Genomic DNA, 25229 nt, shown 5'->3' on the forward strand with positions numbered 1-25229 from the left:
CAAAAAAAAAAAAAAAAAAAAATTAAAAAAAACCCAAAACCTCATCTCTATGTATTTATTGGGCGCTCAATTAATAATTGTTGAATGAATAAATGCATGAGAGAGAAGATCTCAGGATGAAATAATGGTAGGAGAGAGCAAGTTCCAAAACCTCAGGGAGTATTTTGGAAAGTTCAGTATAGGCTCTGCCCTCACCTGTACGGAAATCCAGCAAAGATCCTAGTCATCTGAGCTTCTGGGAGCTTATAACTTATGCCAAATTTATGCGCCAGGTTTGTGTGTTGCCATCATATCAGTGTAATCATATGAATGCCATGTCTCCTAATCCTACTTCCAAGCCCCAAGACTCCCTTGGTTCACCTGGACCAGACTGCAGGCTGACATGGCCTCCTGTGTTCTCAACCTGGTAGTGCCATCTAGTGGCATAGCACCATCCTCTTACCCAAGACCTTGGTTGTGCCCAGCTTGCCTCTGGCCTGCCATTCCCTAAACCCAAGTGCCAGGCATCCCACATTAGGCTCTGTGGGAAAGAGAGCTAGACAGTGATCATTCCAAGGTTGGGAAATACTTTCTTTCTTCTGAGCTTTAAGCTCATGTGTTCCTTTCTCTCCTAGGCCTGTGTCTCCAGGTGTCCTGCAAGTGCCTCATCTCTAGCATGTTCTATGCTGAACTCATCATATCCCTTCCCCATGCACCTGCTCTTCCTCCACTGCCATTCTCCATTAATGACACTGCCATTCACCCAGTCTGCCAAAAACGAATGGCATGCTGGACTCCTTTTCTTCTCACTTCCAAATGGTGATCAAGTGCTCTCTGCACCCCTCCTAAATATCTTCCAAATTCCTACTCATCATCCCTGTCATCACCACTGTAGACTAAACCACCAACCTCTCTTATCAATATTATTCATAGGCTCCTCCTACTCCTCCTGCCTCCTACCTCTTGCCCCTGTCCCCACCCCAGTCCATCCATCACCCTGCACTTCTGGTCATGTCACTCCCTGGTTCAAATATCTTTGGTGATTCTGCCGGGCATGGTGGCACACACCTGTAATCCTAGCATTTTGAGAGGCTGAGGTGGGCAGACTGCTTGAGCTCAGGAATTCAAAATCAGCCTGGGCAACATGGCGAAACCCTGTCTCTACAAAAAATACAAAAATTAGCTAGGCGTGGTGGTGCATGCCTGTAGTCCCAGCTACTCGGGAGGCTGAGGTGGGCAGATGGCTTGAGCCCTGAAGGTTGAGGCTACAGTGAGCTGAGATTATACCACTGCACTCTAGCCTGGGCAACAGAGTGAGACACTGTCTCAAAATTATATATAATATAAAATTTATATTATATATATTTATTTTTATTTTTTTTTTAGTGATTCTCCCCTTAAGGGAGTAAACAACAAGCCAGGGATGACCCTAACCTCTAGCCAAGATCACTCTCCTAGACTCTGGACTTATATAATCAATTCTGTTCAGGATTATTTTGTCATAAACCCAGCTTAACTGAGCTACATGAAAAAAGAGAATTTTACTGGGTAGCACGACTGAAAAGTCCAGGGATATGGGTTTCAGGCATAGCTGGATTAAGGTACCTAAAAAGGAATGGACTTTTCTCCATCTTTTTCTCTGCCTTCTTTCAGTGGGCTTCATTGTCAGAAGGCCTCCCATTTTATTGGGGGCAAGATGCCCCCAGCAGCTACGGGTTTACATCCTATTAACTTAGCAACTTAAGTGTAATAGAAGGAGAGCCTTTCTCTTTCCCAATAGTTCCAGCAAAAGAAGAAAGTTTGGGTCTTATTGGCCTGGATTTTGTTCACATGCCTGTTACTGCACAGAGGTACTTGTTCTGATTGGTCAAGTCTGAGTTATATACTTTGGTCAGGGATGAGAGAGTGAGCTGAGGAGAGAGAATATTCCTTAAAAGAAAATTGAATAAGAAGTGGTATCTAAGCAGATACCAGGGATGAGCCCTGAAGGTAAAAATTAGGTATCTACTAGGCCAACAACCTCCAGACATCTTCTGGTGTCCCACAAATTTATAATAACCAAAATTGAACTTGTCGTCTTTTCTCCCATCTTAATCTGGTTGCAAATTAATCTTTTTCCCAGTATCCTGCTGTTGCTCTTCCCAATCAGTAAAATCAACACTATTATTGCCCTAGCTGTTCCACAGTGCACATAGTAGGTACTCAGTAAATATTTTTATTGTATAAATGAATAACTATGATGGACTGGTGGAGTAGAGAGTCTTGAATAGCTACGATAGGGGCGTGTCACCTTTATCTCCCGGATTCTTATATCTGACTGGAGAAAACAAATTAAACCGTACCTAGGGCCGGGCACAGTGGCTCACGTCTGTAATGCCAGCACTTTGGGAGGCCAAGATGGGCGGATTGCTTGAGGCCAGGAGTTTGAGACTAGCCTGGCCAACATGGTGAAACCCCGTCTCTACTAAAAATACAAAAATTAGCTGGGATGGTGGCGCATGCCTATAATCCCAGCTTCTTGGGAGGCTGAAGCGTGAGAATTGCTTGAAGCCAAAGGTGGAGGTTGCAGTGAGCTGAAATTGCACCACTGCATTCCAGCCTGGCAGGAAAACTATGTCTCATAAACAAAACAATAAGTACCAAGAAATAGCAACAAAAATTAGCTTGTAAGGTTGGTTTCTGAGGGTAGAAATGGCTCTTGATGCCATGTGGAGCAATGGGAAGGAGGCTTTCTAGTTACACAGACTCTTGGTTCTGCCACTTATTCATTTTATTTTATTTTATATTTCACTTTAAATTTTTGGAGACAGGGTTTCACCCTGTCGTCCAGGCTGGAGGGCAGTGGTGTGATCATGGCTCACTGCAGCCTCAAACTCCCAGGCTCAAGTGATGCTTTTACCTCAGCCTTCCAAGTAGTTGGGACAACAGGTGCACACCACCATGCCTGGCTAATTAAAAAAATTTTTTTTGTAGAGACAGGAGTCTCACTATGTTGCCCAGGCTGGTCTTGAACACCTGGGCTCAAACAATCCTGCCACCTTGGCCTCCCAATGTGCTGAGATTACAGACATGAGCCACCAAACCTGGCCCACTTACTCATTTTATGACCTGAGATGGGCAATATCACCTTTCTCGGTCTTAGTTTTATCATCTGTATAGTGGGGAGAGTGGGACCTATTTCATAAAGTCTTGGGAACACTTCAATGAGGGAATATATGTAAAATGCTTAATATGTAGTCAGCATCAATAAATATAAGTTCAAAACCCTTTCCCGCACTTCTTTTGAAACTTCTAATGCTGGGTGCAGTGGCTCATGCCTGTAATCCCAACACTTTGGGAGGCTGAGGCGGGAAGATTGTTTGAGCTCAGGAGTTCAAGAACAGCCTGGGAAACATAGCAAGACCTTGTCTCTATTAACAACAACAACAACAAAAGACGTTTCTAGGGGCCAAGGAGAGTTCTGTGCCCACAGTGGGTGTTTAACATCTGTTTGTTTGGATGAATTCCAGTTTTATTTACAGACTCTTTGGTGCTGGTGTTGAGGGTTAGAGGCAAGCATTATCAAGTGAGGGAGATTCTCAGAAGATAACCTTTTTTTGAAGGTAAAGTTTAAAAACAGCAGGGTGAGGCCTGGCGCGGTGGCTCAAGCCTGTAATTCCAGCACTTTGGGAGGCCGAGACGGGCGGATCACGAGGTCAGGAGATCGAGACCATCCTGGCTAACACGGTGAAACCCTGTCTCTACTAAAAAAAATACAAAAAACTAGCCGGGCGAGGTGGCGGGCACCTGTAGTCCCAGCTACTCAGGAGGCGAATGGCATCAACTCGGGAGGCGGAGCTTGCAGTGAGCTGAGATCCGGCCACTGCACTCCAGCCTGGACGACAGAGCGAGAGTCCGTCTCAAAAAAAAACAAAACAAAAAAAAAACAGCAGGGTGCGGTTGCTTATGCCTGTAATACTACCACTTTGGGAGGCCGAGACAGGCAGATCACCTGAGGTCAGGAGTTCAAGACCAGACTGGCCAACATGGTGAGACCTTGCCTCTACTAAAAATATAAAAAATTAACTAGGCATGATGGCGTGTGCCTGTAACCCCAGCTACTCAGGATACTGAGGCAGGACCTGGGAGGGAGAGGTTGCAGTGAGCTGAGATTGTGCCACTGCACTTCAGCCTGGGCGACAGAGTGAGACTCTGTCTCAAAAACAAAAACAAAAGTTACATGTTCATGGTAAAAAAAAAAAAAAAAAGCAATAGTGAGGAAAAATAAAAAAGTCCCCTTTCCCATTCCTATCTCCCTGTAATTTTTCCTTTTCATTTCAAAATATAGATGTTAATTTTTTTTAGAGACAGGGTCTTTCTGTGTTGCCCAGCCTGGAGTGCAGTGGCTATTCATATTGCAATCATACTGCAGCTTTGAACTTCTGGACTCGAAGTGATCCTCCTGCCTCAGCCTTCTGAATAGCTAGGCTTACAGGCATGCACTAGCACTCCTGGTTTATGTATTGATTTCTAAAAGGGAAATACATGTAAGTGGTAAAAATTTCAAACCAAAAAAACTCCCACCCCATTTCATTCCCATCTTTAGTATCCTTCCCCAAGAGTAACTTATGTAATTATAAACATTTGTTGCATATATCATCATTTTATCTATATATTTGGTTTCTTATTTACACAAAAGATGGGATTGTGGATCATGTAGTCCTTTAAACACCACAAGGAACTTGGATGTTTATTATGTTGGCATCAGTGAACCATGTATTTTAAACAGAACAATAAAATGGTCAGTTTTTAATATTATCACACAGACTTTTAAAAGGGTTATACTCCTAGTGCACAGTAGCAGGTACTAAAAAAATATTGAATGAATAAACTTTAAAAAACATATTGTGAATACAGCATAAGGTCAAGGTACCACACTATTTCTTTACTGTTCATAAACACCTAGGACCTTTAGGCCATTTAGGGACCTAGGTTCACAGCTAATAACACTCAGAGAAGGGAGCTATGGGATGGAAGAGGGTCTCAGCCCTGGCCAAGATGGAAAAGGAATAGAAATAAGTTGGAGTGAGTACCTACAGTGCACTGGGTGCACATCACCTCATGGAATCCTTGTACCCCTATCCCACCAGTTAGGGATTAGCTCCATTACTAGAATGAGGAAGGTGAGGTGCATGACTTGAGTGACTTGTCCATAGCCACCAGCAAGTAGTGGGCTTTCAGTTCTCTCCTACCTCCACTCCTATCATTCTCCAGTCTGTCTCCAAACAGTAGCCAGAGGGATCTTTTTAAAACACAAAACAGGCTGGGCGCGGTGGCTCTTGCCTGTAATCCCAGCACTTTGGGAGGCCGAGGTGAGTGGGTCACTTGAGGTCAGGAGTTTGAGACCAGCCTGGGCAACAAGGCAAAATCCCATCTACAAAAACTACAAAAATTAGCTGGGTGTGGTGGGCACACCTGTAGTCTCAGCTGCTCAGGAGTCTGAGCTGAGGTGGGAGGATGGCTTGAGCCTGGGAGGCAGAGGTTGCAGGGAGGCAGAGGTTGCAGTGAGCTGAGATGGTGCCACTGCACTCCAGCTGGGGCAACAGAGCCAAACCCTGTCTCAAACAACAACAAAACGCAGAACAGATGGTTTCACATTCTTGCTTAAAACTCTCTAGTAGTGGGCTGAGTGTGATGGCTCACACCTGTAATCCTAGCACTTTGGGAGACTGAGGCGGGTAGATCACCTGGGGTCAGGAGTTTGAGACCAGCCTGACCAACATGCTGAAACCCTGTTTCTACTAAAAATACAAAATTACTCAGGCGTGGTGGCATGTGCCTGTAATCATAGCTATTTGAGAGGCTGAGGCAAGAGAGTTGCTTGAACCCAGGAAGTGGAGGTTGCAGTGAGCCAGGATTGCGCCATTGCACTCCGGCCTGGGTAACAAGAGCAAAACTCCATCTCAAAAACAAACAAAAATAGCCTCTCTAGTAGTGACCTCCCATAATCCTTAGGGTAAAACCCAAGCATTTCCCCAGGCTGGTAGAGCCTCACATATCTTCTTCCTTTTTTTTTTCTTTTCTTTTGAGACAGAGTCTCACTCTGTCACCCAGGTTGGAGTGGAGTGGTGTGATCTCACCTCACTGCAACCTCCACCTCGTGGGTTCAAGTGATTGTTGTGTCTCAGCCTCCCAAGTAGCTGGAATTATAGGCACACATCACCATGCCCAGCTAATTTTTGTATTTTTAGTAGAGCCGGGGTTTCACCGTGTTGGCTAGGCTGGTCTCGAACTCCTGACCTCAAGTGATCCACTCACCTTGGCCTCCCAAAGTGCTGAGATTACAGGAGTGAACCACCGCACTCAGCATGTATCTGGCCTAGCTTCCACCCTTACTACTCTTTCCCCATGCCTGCTACACCAGAGCCGCCCAGGCCTTGGTTATTTTTTTTCTAATGTACCAAGCTCATTCCCACCTTAGGGCCTTTGCATCTGCTATTCCCTCTTTCCAGAACATTCCACACACGTACTCCTTGCTCTACATTATAGCTGGCTCCTTCTCATCCCTCAGTTTTCAGCTTAAAAGTCGCTTCCTGAGAGACCTTCCATGATTTCTGCAGCTAAGGAATCCTCCGTCCCCTACCACCCACCATTATTCTGTCATTTCCTCCTTTTTCTTCATAGCACCTGCCACAATTTGTAATTATAGACTCCTTTGCTTATTGGCTTTTTCTTCCAGGGCTCTATGAACCACATGAGAGCAGGAACTATCTGTTCCCTTCCCCTGGCACCTAACATAGGGCTCTTCATATTTAAGGAATGAGTGAACGGATAACTGAAGTAAGGTTGGAAGGGAGGGTCCCTCTACTCTGTTTATGTAGCTGCCTCCTTGCACAGCAGCTGAGCCCCAACTGGGGCAGCATCCGATTTCCAGGGAGGGCTGGAACCCCCACCCCACCCCCCAGGAAGTGTTCTCAGCCCTGGGTGCCAGGAAATTTGGCCTAGGTATCAGGGAGGGGTGGGAATCCAGCCTCCCTGCTGCCCAGCTGGGGAGGTCACTGTCTCTTCCCAGCCGGGCACTTTTGCCCCCGCCTGTCCTGGGGTGCATGCAAAGATGAGGAGAGGTGAGTAGTGCTAGCCAGTGGGGGGGTTGTGTGACAGGGGCAGGGCAGGGAAAGCGCTGAATGGTTCCGCCTAGAGGGTGGGCAGGGCCAGGTGGGAGGTGCCCAGACCGACCCGGCTGCCTGTCTGCAGACCCGGACTCCTTCCTGAAGTCAGCACGGCTGCAGCGGCTGCCATCGTCGTCCTCGGAGATGGGCAGCCAAGACGGGTCGCCGCTACGCGAGACGCGCAAAGACCCATTCTCTGCGGCAGCAGCCGAGTGCTCCTGCCGCCAGGACGGGCTCACGGTCATCGTCACGGCCTGTCTCACCTTCGCCACAGGTGTCACCGTGGCGCTGGTCATGCAGATCTACTTTGGAGACCCCCAGGTGAGGGGGACAAATGGGGAGGGGGAGGGAACTGGGGAGGAGGGAGTGGGGTAATGTTTGAGGAGCCGTGGAAACTGGGGAATGGCTGAGTGGTGGAAGGGGACAGAGGGTGGTGACTTGGGAGAGGAAGGTCCCAAAGGGAGGAACTCCAGGGCGTGAGAGGGACAGAACAAGGAAGGGGCTCGGTCCATTAGAAGGCACTTGGGGTAATGAGGGCAGAGTCAAGGCAACAAGAGGATAGGGCATCGACCTTCATCCCACCCTAGAGTTCTGGGGCTAGTGGAGGTGCCCTAGGGAGGCGGACAGCTCCTCCTGCCCCTACCAAGTCCTCTCTCCCCTCCCAGATCTTCCAGCAGGGTGCCGTGGTGACCGATGCTGCCCGATGCACTTCACTGGGCATCGAGGTGCTCAGTGAACAGGGATCTTCTGTGGACGCAGCGGTGGCAGCAGCCTTGTGTTTGGGGATCGTGGCTCCCCACAGTTCTGGCCTGGGCGGGTAAGGAGCAGTGGAGGTCGGTGTCCCCCAGGCCTGTTTCTAGCCTCCTGGTCTGCAGACCTCATGTGGAGCACTCCTAACTTAGGGAGAGGGGCAGTTGGGCCCCAACTGCTTGCGTTTTCTCTTTCTATGCCAAATTGCACCCCCTTCTTCCTGGATGGAGTCAGAAGAGCAAAGCTACTTTATGGAAAACCTGAAAGTGTTTTGAGAAGCTTTTTTTTTTTTTAACTGGAAAAAGAAATTTGTAAACCATAAATTAAGGTGCACAGGTGGAGGTATATTGTCATCACTTAAGGCAGAGATATTTAAACTCTTAGGATCATACATCCCTATGGGTCTGATGAAAAGCCTTGGACCCTCTGTCCTCCAAAAATATGCCCCACGCTAAGAACTCTTAAAACAGAAGGTGCAAACTGGCCACCCATGGACAACACCCAGCACACAGACTGGTTTGGTTTAGACACTGAACGGTCTTAAAATTTTGTTTGCTCTTGTTAAAAAGTTAAGAATTTTCATAAAAATCCAGATTTCTAACATCTCTTCAACAATCGGGAAATTCAGTAACAAGTTGGGCCCACATTCTCACATGGCTGAAATTATCTGGAGTGGAATAGAAGCTGCTTCCCATAATGGGGCATGTGCTGTCTGGTTTGCCATAGTTTCTACCACTTCCTCTTGTTTATCTGTCCTGCTTGCCTTATTTTGTCATTTGGCTGTGGGCATTTAAGTTTGCAGCCCCCATCTTAGATGTAAAGAAGCCACAGAAAAGGAACAAGCTGACAAAGTTCCTATCTTGACTCCTATAAGATCAGCTCTCCAAGCCTTACCAAAGAAATTCCTCTTTTGGTTTTGCATGTTCTATCCTTACATAATACAGTCCTGGAGGAGGGGCAAGGGACACACCAAGTAGACAGGTGCAGGAAGCTGGCAGGGGTCCAGTTCTGGTCCAGGGTGGGGGCATGGGGCAGAACATCCTGTTCTCCCAGTCTCTGGGCTTTTCCTAATCAGGGATTAAAGTCTCCAGTGACAGGGTAGAAGAGGTCCATGGACCCTGGGTCTCCAACCCTCTTGGTTTCACTCCCATCCTCTTAGGGTGGCTGAGTCTATGAATTATGCTGGGGAGGGGGCTCAGACACCTGACCCCAAATGACAAACTGAGCCTACAGCTGTCACCACTGGTGGTGGAGGGGTGGCATGTTAATTGTACAGAGAGGTAGCATGTTATCATCACGCTTCCCCTTCTGTGTCTCTCCCAGTGGGGGCGTGATGCTGGTACATGACATCCGACGAAATGAGAGCCACGTAATTGATTTCCGGGAGTCCGCACCAGGGGCCCTCAGGGAAGAGACCCTGCAAAGATCCTGGGAGACCAAGGTGGGGACCCTGGTGAGAAGAGAGAGTTTAGGGGAGTCTCTCTTCATTGCCCTTCTGCTAACCCAAGCATTAATTTGCTAAGTATTTACTAGGAGAGTGGAAAAAAAGAGTTGAGCAGGATTCTCTTAGGCTATGAGAGAGACAGGCAGCCCCCAAAATAAAATAATGAACTAGAAAATTTGGCTGGTTCATTACAGATAATACTGCAACACCTTACTTCTCTGGCAGTCTTACCTATCTGGCACATAGAAAGGAAGAAAAAAGGCTACTGAGTACCCCAAAATGTCACAAAGTTGATGCAATAAAACTCACACATCTCACTCTGAGCCAATTGACTGTAACTTTCCCAGCCCCTGACATACTGAAAGATTAGAGGGGAACTCCTAGAGGCAAACCAACTGTCTGCTGAGAGAAAAAGAAGAAATCAAATAACTTGGAAAAATGGGTACTTAGTGCAGTGGCAAAAGCCAAACACACCCCTGAACCTTCAGAGCTCAGAGTAGGGGTGGTGTGAAACTGAATAGGTTCAATGAAGGTCCCTTGTCTACCATTTTAAAAGGCAGGGTTGCCTGGGCACAGTGGCTCACACCTGTAATCCCAACACTCTGGGAAGCCAAGGCAGGAGGATTGCTTGAGGCCAGGAGTTTGAGACCCGCCTAAGCAACATAGTGAGACTTTGTCTCTACAAAAAATGTTTTGAAATTAGCCAGATGTGGTAGCATGCGCCAAGGATTGCTTGACTTGAGCCCAGGAGTTGGAGGCCACAGTGAGCCTGCCACTGTACTCCATGCCACTGTACTCTAGTCTGGGTAACAGGAAAAAAAAAAAAAAAAAAGGGCAGGGGTTGGTGAAATCCAATGTAGACAGGTGGCTGTCTAAACTGGTTATGTCCTGGGTCTTGAAAGGTTTTGCTTAATTTATAAATCCCTCAACTATGGCAGCTAAAAGAGGCCTTTCTGCATTTGCCGATAGGAAGTCAGGGAGATGGGAGGGGTGCCTGCTTGGGAAAGCTTGTCCCTCCCCTGGGATACTTGGCCTGTGTCTCTCCCCTGTGCCAGCCATCCCTGGCTTGGGGCTCTGCAGAGTTCAGCCCAGCACCCCCCTTCCAGTGACCTGGTCTCCTCTCTCCCTCGCCTGCCCGCCTTGCCCAGCCTGGGCTCTTGGTGGGGGTTCCTGGAATGGTGAAGGGGCTACATGAAGCTCACCAGCTCTATGGCAGGTAACAACCCTCCCCCTGGGGACCAGGGACCCCCGTTTGCATCTCTCCTTGGGTGGCCTTCTCCTACTTCCCTGGATTCTTCCTTTCCAAACTCCCCTTCCTAATATCCCCTTCCCTTGCCAGGACTCTCCTTCCCAGGAACCCCCCTCCCCCCAGGACCCCTCCTCCTTCCCCCAGGACCTCCTCCACCCCCTGCTCTCCGGCCCCCCCAGGCTGCCATGGTCCCAAGTCCTGGCCTTCGCAGCAGCTGTGGCCCAAGATGGATTCAACGTGACTCATGATCTAGGTCAGTGGGGCCTGGGGATTTGGGAGAGACATGAGGTTGACGGAGAGGGGTAGAATCTTTGAGATTTGGGGCCCAAGCCAGAGAGGCCCTCTCTTCCAGTTTGCTCCTCAGACCCCCTCCCCACCTTATCCCACCCTCACCTGGAGGCGACCTCAAATGAGGGGGTCTGGGAAGGGCCCTGAGACATCCCTGCCTCGCACTTAACAGCCTCCTGGGGGGTCGGGACACTTAGGGTGGGCCACTCAGCTCCCATCTACCCCACCTATTGCGCGTCTCATCCGGTCCAGTCCTGGCGCCCCGCCCTGCCCAGCCTCCTGTCCCTGCCTCTAGCCCGTGCCCTGGCTGAACAGCTGCCACCCAACATGTCCGAGCGCTTCCGGGAGACATTCCTGCCATCGGGCCGCCCGCCACTACCTGGCTCACTGCTGCATCGGCCCGACCTGGCTGAGGTGCTGGATGTACTTGGCACCTCTGGCCCGGCCGCCTTCTATGCGGGCAGCAACCTCACACTGGAGATGGTGGCAGAGGTGAGCGCTCATGTTGTGCAGGTGGGGGCATGCCCCAAGGTCCGTATTGCAGGACATCCTTATCTGCATTTTTTCCTTCCTTTCTTCCCTCCCTCCCTTTCTTTCTATATTATTTACTGTGGATGATGTTCATTTGAAATTTTAGAACAGTCAAAACTAACCTCTAGCGACAGAAATCAGATCAGTGGATGGTGGGGCTGGGAGGACTTGACTGGGATATGACATGAAAAACCTCCTGGGATGATAGAAGTGTTTTTTTTTTTTTTTTCTGAGACGGAGTCCCACTCTGTCACCCAAGCTGGAGTGCAGTGGTGCGATCTTGGCTCACTGCAACCTCCACCTCCCAGGTTCAAGTGATTCTCCTGCCTCAGCCTCCCGAGTAACTGGGATTACAGGTGTGCACCACCACGCCCAGCTAATTTTGTATTTTTAGTAGAGATGAGGTTTCACCATGTTGGCCAGGCTGGTCTCGAACTCCTGACCTCAAGTGATCCACCTGTCTTGGCCTCCCAAAGTGCTGGGATTACAGGTGTGAGCCCCCGTGCCTAGCCAGAAGTATTCTGTCTTGATTCAGAGTTACCTTTGGGCTTCTCAGGGGTGATGCCAACCTGTGCAGGGGCTTGTCATGTCCCTCCCAGGCCTGGTGGAGACCCAGTATCGGCCTCAGCTTCCCTAAGCTCACAATCCTTCCCTGCTCTTGGGTTTTCTAGGGACTGAGGGAAGCACCTTTTTCATTGTTGACTATCAAGACTGGGGAGATTGACACAGAAAGTCACCATCCAATCCCAAAGAGTCCCAGTCTCAGGCAGTAATAGGTGTGAGAACTGTCATTAATAGTGCAAAACGGGACCGGGCGCGGTGGCTCACGCCTGTAATCCCAGCACTTTGGGAGGCCGAGACGGGCGGATCACAAGGTCAGGAGATCGAGACCATCCTGGCTAACATGGTGAAACCCTGTATCTACTAAAAAAATACAAAAAACTAGCCAGGTGAGGTGGCGGGCGCCTGTAGTCCCAGCTACTGAGGAGGCTGAGGCAGAAGAATGGCGTGAACCCAGGAGGAGGAGGTTGCAGTGAGCCGAGATCACGCCACTGCACTCCAGCCCCGGGGGACAGAGCGAGACTCCATCTAAAAAAAAAAAAATGGTGCAAAACTCCTAATGGAAAATTATGTTCATGATAAGGATGCATAGACTAACTCAGTGGTTCTCTCATCTGAGCCATGGGGATGATTAGATCTATCTCTGCCATACAGTTGTGGGAATTAAATAGGTCTGTTATTCATTCAACATTCACAGAATGCCTGCTCTGTGCCAGGCCCTATGCAGGGCACTGGATGTGGTGATAGAGTCTAACAGACTTAACTGGAAAGTCCAGGAGATTACTGGCTTAGATTTTTCTGTGTCCAGATTATCAATCCACTGTGTTAGGATTTGCTCTCCCTCTTTCTCTCTCTCTCAACTCTACTTTCCTTTGTTTGGATTCACTCTCAGATCCTTTCCACCTGCTCCCCACCAGCCCATATCAGACCATCCTTCTAGCAAGCTATCCCAGAGAAAGAGCATTTCTCCTTCCCAGTAGTTCCAGCAAAAGCCTCCAGGCTGTGTCTTATTGGCTCATGATAGGTCTCATGACTATTCCCAAATCAATCACTGTGGCACAGAAGGGAATGCCCGAAGTGGCCAGGCCTGGGTTGTGTGCCCTTTCCTGGAGGTGGCAAAGGGAATGCAGGAGATTGTAACAAAGACCATCAGATCTTTGACAAAAAGAAACCCAAAGTTGAATTTATTAACTTGCCAGAAAAAGGAACTCAAGAATTCAAATGGGCCAGGCATGGTGGCTCATTCCTGTAATCCCAGCACTTTGGGAGGCCAAGATGGGTAGATCACTTGAGCTCAGGAGTTTGAGACCAGCCTGGGCAACATAGTGAGACCTCATCTCTACAAAACATACAAACATTAGCCAGGTGTGGTGACATGTGCCTATAGTCCCAGCTACTCAGGAATCTGAGGCAGGAGGATCATCTGAGCCTGGGAAGGTTGAGGCTACAGTGAGCCATGATCATGCCACTGCATTCCAGCCTGGGCAACAGACCTTTTTTTTGAGACCCTGCCTCAAAAAAAAAAAATTCAATGTGTAATTTGCTGAAGATAGATAAATCAAGGGTTTCAAGTACTACTAAGCACAAAAAAGGAAAGGATACAGAGTGGTTATGCTAATTTAGGGTTGACAGTCAGCACACTGGATAGGATGGAATGAGCCCATTGGTTTGTACCAGATTGGTTCATTGGTCAATAATGACTGCTTGGTTATGTCCAATAAGGGTCAGTCCTTCCAGGATCACTCGAAGTCATGGTTTTCTAGTGGCTTTAGTTAGTTGTGGTGAGATGCAGCATTCAGTTTTGATATCTCCTAGGCAAGTGTGCCATAAGTGGAAAATCTTCCTTTTCCATAGGCAGAGAGAGCAGCAGGTACAAAGACACAAAGGCATGAGTTCAGGAACTGCAGGTCACTCTGCAGTTGCATAGAACTCACTGGGGAACAGCAGGACATGAGGTGGGAGGCGTAGGCCAGGGCCAGATCACAAAAGGTCTTGAATGGCAAGCTAAGGAGGTCATTCATGGAATGTACCCAGTATAATGCGTGACACATCATAGGTGCTCAATGTTAGTGCTTTTCCCCCTTCCTTTTTCCTCAGGTATCTAAGGATAATGGGGTCTCTAAAGGCTATGATGGGAGTTGCAGAAGGCACAGAAGTTATAAACAGCTGACCTGTCTGTGATCCAAACATGTATTATAGGCCAAAACCACATGTCACAGTTGTGGGAGGTCATTCTCTCATTCTCTCCCCTCCAGGCTCAGCACGCAGGGGGTGTCATAACTGAAGAGGACTTCAGCAATTACAGCGCCCTTGTGGAGAAGCCTGTGTGTGGCGTGTACAGAGGTGACCTCTCCCCCAGCTCCCAGGGTCCCCACTCAGGAGAAGCCTCCCAGTCCATGGCCACATCGTTTTGGCCTAGCGACTCCTCTCCATTTCACAGGAGAGAAACTAAGGCAGTGAACTGCCTGGGCAGCCAACTGTGAAGCAAGCCAGAGCCAGCCCACCTTCTGAAAAGTAGCTGTGGGGTCAGTTACCCCAAGTATTTAGGATATTGGGGGGTGGACCTGGTCAAAAGGTCCGACCTGGAAGTTGGGGTTCTGGCCATAGATTTTCTTGATTTGGGTTCTGTGTTGCCTCTGCCCTCTCCCCAGCAGCACTGTCAAAGTCCATCCAAGCTTCACGGTAGAACAAACCTTCAAGACAGTCATAGACCCAGCTCCTCATTGTGCCAAAGGGAAATTGAGGCCGGAGGAGAGAATAGAACTTAACTAGCCAAACTCAAGAAAACCAACAGGGGATCCAGAAAACCAAGCTTATGATATGGGTGGGGTCCATGTTTGCTGAACCCAAGGTGACAGGTGCTGGATTTCTCAGACAATTCTCAGGTTCTTTCCCTTATAGGAGAGCCAGATCACATCAAGCCCCAGGAAAGGTTTTCTCTGAGTTCAACTTTCCAGGCCTCAATCTCCAACCTGATTCCTCTGCCAGGGGCAGTGGAATATGAAGCAATGGAAAGAGCATATCAGCTGGGTGCAGTGGCTCCGGCCGGTAACTCCAGCACATTGTGTTGCTGAGGCAGGAGGATCACTTAAGCCCAGGAGATCATGACCAGCCTGGGCAACATAGTGAGACATGGTCTCTATAAAAAATTTAAAAATTACCCAGGCGTCGTGGTGTGCCTGTAGTCCTAGCTACTCAGGAGGTTGAGATGGGAGGACTGCCTAAGCCAGGGAGGTCAAGGCTACAGTAAGCATGATTGTGCCACTGCACTATAGCCTGGGTGACAGAGTGAGACCATTATCTCACACACACGCGCGTGCGCACACACACACACACACAAACACACACACATAAATAAAAAGAGAAAAGGAAGAGGCATAGCATTGGAGCTAGGACGACCTGGGTTTGAGTACCAACTGTGCCATTTGCCTTGAACAAGCTGCTTCCCACTCTGAGCCTTGGTTGGTTCCCTCCTTAAAATGGAAATAATATTAGTGCCTACATCTTAGGATGCCCATAAGGATTTGATGAGATGATGTAGGAAGTTGCCCTTATCAGAGCACGCACTGAATGTGGATTTTCCATTTCCCCTTCCCAGCCTGGGTTGTCTCAACAATGCTAGTACCTTAAGTGCTCTGGATTCCCCTTGTCTCTCTGTACCACAGTTTCTGGACCTATCAAATATGTGTGGTCCTAACAGTAGCTACCGTGAGGACTAAATGAATTAATTAATGTTAGTGTTATGCATCAGCTATTCCTTTGATGTCTAAACATCTAGTAACAGAATAGGAAGAGAAGGTTGCTGCTGCCAAGAAGTTTGGGGCTGGATGAGACCATCGGGAGTCATGGATAGTATCCTGGCCTATGGGAGACACATGACAGGCCAGGAATATGGACATCTGGTCACCTGTTTCTGCTCTGCTCTGCTGATAGCCTGCAGTGTGACTCTGGGCAAGCCACAGCCCTCTTGAGCCTTAGTTTTCTCAAATGGCAGAGGAAACTGAAGACCAGTGTTCTGAGTTCAAGTCCTGGCCCTGCCCTTGACTTGCCATGTGAACCTGAATGGGTCTCTTTGCCTCTCAGTGCTTCAGTTTCCCCATCTGGCGAGGGGGTTCAGCGCAGTGGTATCAGTGTATGTGATGGTGGGATGTGGAGATGGGATGTGAAGGTGCCGTGACCCCTACCCTGCCATCAGTCACTTCCTGTCCTTTCAGGCCACCTGGTTCTTAGTCCCCCACCCCCGCACACGGGCCCTGCCCTCATCAGTGCTCTCAACATCCTGGAGGGCTTCAATCTCACCAGCCTGGTATCCCGAGAACAGGCTCTTCACTGGGTGGCAGAGGTAAGGCTGACCCCTCTGCCTTTCCCTGGATTTAGGGATATTAGGAGTGGGGAGATTGGGTGCTGCCATAGGGCAGGACTAAATCACCTCCAAGTTTTCTCACACACGAAAATCCACTGGGTGTGGGTGCTGGGAGGGGTTTGGCAGCCTCTTCCATATCCCCTCTGTATTTTCAGACCCTGAAGATTGCGTTAGCCCTGGCCAGCAGACTGGGAGATCCCATCTATGATTCTACCATCACTGAGAGCATGGATGACATGCTCAGGTAGGTCTCGGGCAGGACCTGGGGACTGCAGAGGCAGTGGTGGGTGTGGGGAAAGGGTCAGTTGAAAAGCAGCTGGTGTAGCAATAAAGGCCTGAAATCCTAAGTCAATTTCAGCTCAACTCCAACTCACAACATGACACTGGGTCCTCTCCGTACACCTCACCTTTCCTATCAACACAGTGAGTTGGCCTACTTCATGTGGCTCTTAAATTTTTTTGAGGCTAGCGTAGCACCTATAGGAGTCCATCTGCTCCTCCTTTTGAGTAGGAAAAGAAAGCTCAATACCAAACAAAGGCCGGGTGCAGTGGCTCACGCCTGTAATCCCAGTACTTTGGGAGGCCAAGGCGGATGGATCACCTGAGGTCAGGAGTTTGAGACCAGCCTGACCAACATAGTGAAACCCTGTCTCTGCTACAAAAATTAGCCGGACGTGGTGGCCCATGCCTGTAGTCCCAGCTACTTGGGAGGCTGAAGCAGGAGAATCACTTGAACCTGGGAAGCAGAGGTTGCAGTGAGCCGAGACCATGCCACTGCACTCCAGCCTGGGTGACAGAGTGAGACATTGTCTCCAAAAAAAAAAACAAAAACGCAGTCTCCAAGCAAATACTGAAGGTGGTGGGAATACAGCTTCATTAGCAACATAACGTAATAGTAGGTTGTGGGCTCTGGTGAGACTGCCTCCGTTCAAATTCCAGCTTTACCCTTCGCTAGCTGTGCAGCCTTGGGCAAGTAATTTAAACTCTCTAAATCTCAGTTTCTACAAGGGGGCTTAATGATGGTATCAACCTTGTGAGGTTGTGGTGAGGACTAAACAAAATCATACATGTAAAGCTTTTGGTTGAAAATTGGATAACTGTCTTCAAGTAATTTTTGGTAACTTATTCTCTAATCGACTATGGATAACCCAACACATAGTTATTAGGTAAGAAACCCTCAGTTGAATTTTTTTTTTTTTTTTTTTAAGACGGAGTCTTGCTCTGTCACCCAGGCTGGAGTGCAGGGGCATGATCTCGGCTCACTGCAACCTCCGCCTCCTGGGTTCAAGCAATTCTCCTGCCTCAGCCTCCTGCCTCAGTTGAATTTATAAAAGTCTGGAGCATTACATGTCGTTTCTAAGATCAATGCAAACTTTGCTCTAAAACACACATACATACGCCTATATGAAATCTATTCAACCAGTTCATCCAGTAAATAGTTATTGAGCACTTACTCTGTGCCTTGGGAAAAAATTCTAATAGAAAGTAAAGATCCTGGCTGGACGTGGTGGCTCACGCCTGTAATCCCAGCACTTTGGGAGGCCGAGGTGAGTGGATCAATTGAGGTCAGGAGTTCAAGACCAGCCTGGCCAACATGGCGAAACCCTGTCTCTACTAAAAATACAAAAAAAATTAGCCGAGTGTGGTAGCAGGTGCCTGTAATACCAGGTATTCGGGAGGCTGAGGCAGGAGAATCACTTGAACCTGGGAAGCAGAGGTTGCAGTGAGCAGAGATAGCACCACTGCGCTCCAGCCTGGGTGACAGCAAAGTCTGTCTCATAAAAAAAAAAAAAAAAAAAAAAAGGCCAGGCGCTGTGGCTCAAGCCTGTAATCCCAGCACTTTGGGAGGCCGAGACGGGCGGATCACGAGGTCAGGAGATCGAGACCATCCTGGCTAACACGGTGAAACCCCATCTCTACTAAAAATACAAAAAACTAGCCGGGCGAGGTGGCGGGGCGCCTGTAGTCCCAGCTACTCGGGAGGCTGAGGCAGGAGAATGGCGTAAAACCCGGGAGGCGGAGCTTGCAGTGAGCTGAGATCTGGCCACTGCACTCCAGCCTGGGCGACAGAGCGAGACTCCGTCTCAAAAAAAAAAAAAAAAAAAAAAGATCCTCATATACAAAATCCTCCCCCAACCTCCCCCAACTAAACTCTTAATAAAACTTTAGACTACAAACATTAGTCTAAATGAATCCAGTTTGTTAATTCAAAATAAATATTTTCTGATCATCCATTATGCACCAGGCACTTTTATAGAAAGGATTAAGAAGCAAAGTCAGATAACTAAAAGGTTCTTGATTTAAACATTAAATAAATTAAAAGTTGGTTCCAGAAAAGAATCTAAATAATACTTAATTCATTCAACAGCTATTTTCTGGGTATTTCTTATGTGCAATTAATGAGCTTCTGCACTCATAGTTCTAGTAGTCCAGTGAGGGAGGTAGATTTCATCAAATAATTACACAAACACCACAAAAGTGAGGTAGGTGAGATGTATAGAGAGCCTGTTGTTTGCTCATCTCCCACCCCTTGTCTTTTCAGCAAGGTGGAGGCCGCCTACCTCCGGGGCCATATCAATGACTCCCAGGCAGCCCCTGCCCCACTCCTGCCTGTCTATGAACTAGACGGAGCGCCCACGGCTGCCCAGGTGCTGATCATGGGACCTGATGACTTCATTGTGGCCATGGTTAGGTAAGCCAGCTCAGACTGAGAACCTGGAACAAGGGATCCTCTGAACCAAGAGGGGGTGGGGGCTGGGTAGAGGTGAAGACGGGCCAGAGCTCACTGGACTCCACCTTGGCCCCCAGCTCCCTGAACCAGCCCTTTGGCAGTGGCCTTATCACCCCCTCGGGGATCCTGCTCAACAGCCAGATGCTAGACTTCTCCTGGCCCAACCGGACAGCTAACCACTCTGCACCCAGCCTGGTAAGATTTGCTTCCCCGCTTCCCTGGGGACCCTAAGGCCTATAGGTAGGAGGTGCAGTGGCATGGCTGCCCCTTTCTCCCGAATCTTCTAGTATAAGGAAGCCTAAAGAAGAAGTTCACCTCATCCCTAGCCCTGCTAAGTCTGGGACATGGAGCCTGGTGGGTCTGAAGAACTCTTGTCCCATTCTGTCACTGTCTTAACTGTGTGACCTCGTGAAGATCTTGCCCTCTCTGGGCAATTTCTTCACCTGTAGAATGAGGGTTTTGGCTCCGATTTGATGTTTTGGGCACTTTCCAACCCTAGTGGTCTGTGACGATGTGAGCTTGAGCTGATGGGGCTCAGCCCTATATCTGGGCACCAAAGAGGGACCCAAGGAGGAAGGATTTAATAATTTTTATCCAGTTAAAAGCACTGGATACGCCCCACAATCTGGGGTCCCAGCAGGGCAAAGACATATAGAGATGATCAGGGTGGGGTCATCCTGTTCTTCCCCATTGCCATCTTTCTTGGCTTGGTCCTTTCTCCTGTGATCCATAGCAGCCTCATAGCTCAGTGGATCCACTTATACCCCATCCACCCCACCCATCCAGGCACCCTACCCATTTCACAGACAGCAAACTGTTGTCTGGGAAGGGACCAGTCTCCCAGGAAAACTGGGCCTGTGGAAGATGTGGAAGAGGGAGAGCAGTTGGAAGGGTTGTGGAGTGGCCCTTTCCTGGTCTTGTCCTACCCCACCTCCCCCTTGTGGTCTCTGTCTTCTAACAACAGGAGAACTCAGTGCAGCCAGGGAAGCGGCCACTCTCTTTCCTGCTGCCCACAGTGGTCCGACCCGCGGAGGGGCTCTGTGGAACCTACCTCGCTCTCGGGGCCAATGGAGCTGCCCGGGGCCTCAGCGGCCTGACCCAGGTGAGGTTTATGCCATGGTTGGCCTTTTTCAGCCGGGAGCCAAACTGTGGCCTAGACTGTAGATGCCTGTCGTATCTGTGGCTTGTTTCCATTCCTCATGCAGCAAACATGGGCTGAGGCTGCTTTGTGCCAGGTGCATCCTGGGCAACGTGGACACGGGCTGCTCTGAGTTTCTTAGTGAAAATGGAATCCCAATGCTTCCTGTGTTTCCCGGTTGCAGGCGAAATGGCAGGGTCAGTAGATTGAAAAGTGGGGTTAGCATCTAGGTGGCCTAGGTTCTGTTAACCTTAAGTCCCATTATACCTCTACCCAGCATCTGAATAGACAACCAGGCCTCTTCAGGGTGGGATTTGAAAGGAAGGGCCTGCTTCTCTCCAGAACATCTCAGAATGGCTCCTTGAATGTCTTGAGAACCTGATATATATACTAGGCACCTATTCTGGTAGGCGGTGAGTTAACGATCTTGAGTTCTGGAATCAGACACTCCTGGGTTCCAATCCAAACCATGTGATACTGGAACATTCACTTAACAACTCTGAACCTCAGTCTCCTCATCTTTAAAATGGAAATAATAACATAGCTAACATTTGAAGAGTTCGTAGTAAGTGCTGGGCACTGTGTTATGTGTGTTAACGATTTTAACCTTCCCAGTTCTGGGGAGAATCCTTATTTCTATTTTATAGATAAGGAAACTGAAGCCCAGAGAGGTTAAGATATTAGGTCAAGTACTTTCAGCTAGAAAGAGTGGGGAGGCAGTTTGGTTCCAGAGCCTATGCACACTCCTAACCACTAAGTTAAAGGCACCCACATTGTGCCCTAGACCACCCCTAGCTATTAACCTTGCCCTATCCAGAGAGAAAAAAAGGGAGCCCTGGATTAGATAAAGGAGACTTGGTTCTAGTGGTGTATCTTCCCTGGCTTCCTCTAAACTCTGGAGTAAGTCATTTCTCTTGCTGGCCTTCACTTTCCCTCTCTGTGAAATGGGAACAGTCATCACAGGCCTGCCTGTCTTCCAGGGCTGTTAGGAGGCTCAGATGACACCCAGTGTAAGAGTTCTCAAGACTAAGGAGCCTGGACCAAGGGTAGGAGCTGAGGAATCCGGACTATCACCCTGGGACAGCCCTGAGTTTTCTGTTCCTTGGCTACCACAGGTTCTGCTGAATGTCCTGACCTTGAACCGGAACCTGAGTGACAGCCTGGCCCGCGGCCGCCTGCACCCGGACCTGCAGTCCAACCTCCTGCAGGTGGACAGTGAGTGCAGAGGAGAGATCTCATGGGGCGGGCACAGGGACTGGTAGAGAAAGGACTCCTCCCAAGGGTGCCTATGCCTCAACCAGCACCAACTGCCAGTGAAGTTTGGTTTTATTTGGCAGATTCCTATTGGAGCAGTGGACGATCTGGGGATTGGAACCAGTCTTGCCATTTCCTGGTTGTGTGGCCTTGGGAAATCCGTGTCTCAACTCTGAGCCTCAGTTTTCTCATTTGTAAAATAAGACACAGTTGTTCATTCTTCAAACCTTCATTTACTCAACAGTTTGTATTGAACACCTACTGTTTTCTAGGCATCATCCTAGGTGCTGGGGAGACTGCATTTATAGGCAAACAGGAAAATAAGTCATCAAAGAAATATGAGACAAATAAGTGCTCTGCCAACAGTCAGAGCAGGGTGACATAATAGGACTGACTCAATGATCAAGGAAGGCTTCTCTTTGGTGATATTTAAGCTGAGATCTAAAGAGTGAGAAAGAAACTGGGTGCAGTGGCTCAGACCTATAATCTCAGGCTGAGGTGGGAGGATCGCTTGAGGCCAGGAGTTCAAGAGCAGCCTGGGTAACATAGTGAGACCCCTGTCTCTATAAAATTTTTAAATTAGCCAGGCATGGTGCATGCCTGTGGTTCTAGCTACTCGGGAGGCTGAAGCAGGAGAATTGCCTGAACCAGGGAGGCAGAGGTTACAGTGAGCCGAGATCACGCCACTGCCCTACAGCCTAGGTAACAGAGTGAGACCCTGTCTCCTAAAAAAAAAAAAAGAAAAAGAGTAAGAGAGAGCCCACTGTACAAAGAACTGGTGCAGAGCTGTGTAGGTCAGGGGAGCAAGTACAAAGGACTCAGGGCAGGAATGGGCTTGCTGGTTCGAGGAATAAAAAGGAGACCAAAGTAAGCAAGGATGAAATTAGATCAGAGAGGCCGGCAGGCAGGCGCCAGATCATGGACCTTATGGTGAGGAGATGGACTTTCACCTAAGGGCTTAATTTTGGCACAGCTGAATTTTATAAACAGGAAAGTGTGTGCACCTTTGAAGAGTTTTTATAACAATGTATTAATATGACACTAGTCCAAAAGAATACAGAATTGATTGAGACACAGTCCTTGCCTGTTCAATATTATTATCCCCATTCTACAGAGGAAGAAACTGAGGCTCACAGAAGTTATAAACTAGTCAAAGATCAACCACTAAGTGGCAGAACTTCAATTAGGACATACATCTGGCTGATACCAAAGACTATTCTTTACCGCACAGCTCTTGATATCTGCTGGACTGAATCATGTTAGAAGCAGAGACTGCAATCTTCAACAATCACATCCTGTAGTTGGCCAGCGACACTTGGATCCCAGTTGATATATGACAAGGCCACGTCCTTGAAACTGAATTTTGTTCAACAAATATCTGCTGGTCTCTGCTGGACATGAGGCTCTCTGCTAAGTTATTTGGGCTCAGCCCAGTCCTCCCTTCAGGGCCTTAGTGTAAGATGGAGGCATAAGGAGTGGGGGCCTGGTGAAGGGAAAGTTCATCCACCTGAGGCCCTGGGGAGGCTTTATGGAGGAGGCAACAAGTAGCTGGGCCTTGAAGTATGAGTAGGAATTTGGCATGTGGAGGTAAAGGACATTCTGGACAGGAGGAACAGCCTAGGCAAAAACCAGAACGAATGACTCAGAGAGCAGTCGGGAGGCTAGCTGTTGTTTCCCAGAGTTCTGAATTTACCCAGCACCTTTGTGACTTTAGCCACATTTGCACACCATCTAAACCATTATATACATAACATGTCTCTATAAATGAACTTCCTTTTTAGCCTAAATGTATTTTACTTTATTTTTTTTTTGAGATAGAGTCTCACTCTGTCACCCAGGCTAGAGTACAGTGGTGCGATCTCAGCTCTCTTCAACCTCTGCCTCCTGGGTTCAAGCGATTCTCATGCCTCAGCCTCTCTAGCAGCTGGGATTACAGGTGCACATGCCACCACAGCCGGCTAATTTTTGCATTTTTGTAGAGATGGGGTTTCCCCATGTTGGCCAGGCTGGTCTCGAACTCCTGACCTCAAGTAATCTACCTGCCTCGGCCTCCCGAAGTACTGGAGGCCACAAATAGATGATAAATAGCTACCATCTATTTGTTAGCTACACAAATAGATACGTGTAGTTTTTAGTTAAATATTGTTGCCCATGGAAGGCTCTGAGACTGCTTTCTCCATTAAAGGAGATTAGGGGCCGGGCGCAGTGGCTCAAGCCTGTAATCCCAGCACTTTGGGAGGCCGAGACGGGCGGATCACGAGGTCAGGAGATCGAGACCATCCTGGCTAACACGGTGAAACCCCGTCTCCACTAAAAAATACAAAAAACTAGCCGGGCGAGGTGGCGGGTGCCTGTGGTCCCAGCTACTCGGGAGGCTGAGGCAGGAGAATGGCGTAAACCCAGGAGGCGGAGCTTGCAGTGAGCTGAGATCTGGCCACTGCACTCCAGGCTGGGCGAGAGCGAGCAGACTGAAACTTGTTCCTTGCCATAATCAAAAGGATTGAAAGTGAACCACAAAGGACATAGATTTTCGATTCAGTGATTCAATGCTATTCAAGATTGGGTCTTCATCTCAAGAGCTGCCTAAAGCCTTCGTATTAGGGAAAGAAGAAGACTCGATCTTTATTGAGAAGCAGTATGATGTGGAGTTACAGGGCTTATCACGGAGGTCAGCCTTAAGATTATCCAATTGAGAAGGGGAGACACATGACCTGATTTGTCTTATTTAGGGGAGGTAGATTGAGGGGAGGAGAATTTAAGTCAGGGACATACGAGAAGTAGCTGGGATATGGCCCAGGCAAGAGATGATGAGGGCCTGAACTTATCCAACAGGATGGGGATTTGTTCATCTATCTAGTAAGTATCTGCTCAATATTTACTATGTACTGACCCTGCACTGGGGATCAATAGCAAACAAGACAACGTTCCTACCTTCAAAAAGCTTATAATCTACTGGAGGGAGACACAGTAAATAAATAAACAAATACAGGTAGCAGTAAGTACTTTGGAAGAAAACCAAACAAGGTAAAGATGGTAGGGACTGCCGTTTTAGGTAATGGTGGAGGAAATTCTTGAAGAGGTGCCAAAGACTGGACTGAAGTAAGAGGGCCAGCAGTGTGACTTTCTAGGAGAGCATTCCAGACAGAAAGAACAGGAAGTACAAAGGCATTGAAGTAGAAACATGTTTGACCTTCTAAAGGGACAGCAAGGAGGCCAGTATGGCTGGAATACAGTTAAGCAAGGTGAGGAATAGAAGGAAATGAGGGAAGGAATTTAGAGAGGGAGCAAAGTCCCAAACAATGTTGGGCTTAGAGGCACCTTGGTAAGGACTTTGGATTTTATTCTAAAAGCCGTTGAAGCTGTTGGAGGGCTTTGAGCAGGGGAAGTGACAAGGTCTGACTAATGGTTTAAAAGGATCCCCTTGGCTGCTGTTTGAACAGCAGGGGGCCGGCCTGGTGGCTCACGCCTGTAATCCAAGCACTTTGGGAGGCCAAGGTGGGCAGATCACCTGAGCTCGGGAGTTCGAGACCAGCCTGACCAACAAGAAGAAACCCCGTCTCTACTAAAAAAAATAGAAAATTAGCCAGGCATGGTGGCTCATGCCTGTTATCCCAGCTACTGGGGAGGCTGAGGCAGGAGAATCGCTTGAACCCGGGAGGCAGAGGTTGCGGTGAGCCAAAATCGTGTCATTGCACTCCAGCCTGGGCAACAAGAACGAACTCCGTCTCAAAAAAAAAAAAAAGACGTTATGGACACTGAAGTTTTATTTATTTATAAATTTATTTTTATTGTA

At 48.5% G+C, this 25229-nt stretch overlaps 1 protein-coding gene across 1 annotated transcript in view; it reads left to right on the plus strand.

Annotated features, from left to right (window-relative positions):
* The window catches only part of GGT7 (gamma-glutamyltransferase 7), a 36648-nt gene that overhangs the window by 2647 nt on the left and 8772 nt on the right, over window positions 1-25229 (plus strand). The window contains exons 2-14 of the mRNA XM_011929175.1: window positions 7213-7448; window positions 7793-7944; window positions 9201-9318; window positions 10470-10537; window positions 10750-10823; window positions 11154-11350; window positions 14206-14293; window positions 16165-16292; window positions 16469-16557; window positions 18856-19005; window positions 19122-19239; window positions 20009-20146; window positions 21298-21397. Of these exons, the coding sequence (XP_011784565.1) occupies window positions 7213-7448; window positions 7793-7944; window positions 9201-9318; window positions 10470-10537; window positions 10750-10823; window positions 11154-11350; window positions 14206-14293; window positions 16165-16292; window positions 16469-16557; window positions 18856-19005; window positions 19122-19239; window positions 20009-20146; window positions 21298-21397 (1656 nt within the window). The remainder of the gene's footprint in view (window positions 1-7212; window positions 7449-7792; window positions 7945-9200; window positions 9319-10469; window positions 10538-10749; window positions 10824-11153; window positions 11351-14205; window positions 14294-16164; window positions 16293-16468; window positions 16558-18855; window positions 19006-19121; window positions 19240-20008; window positions 20147-21297; window positions 21398-25229) is intronic.

This window comes from Colobus angolensis, unplaced genomic scaffold (genome assembly GCF_000951035.1).
Source record: "Colobus angolensis palliatus isolate OR3802 unplaced genomic scaffold, Cang.pa_1.0 Scaffold8, whole genome shotgun sequence".
Lineage (NCBI taxonomy): Eukaryota > Metazoa > Chordata > Mammalia > Primates > Cercopithecidae > Colobus > Colobus angolensis.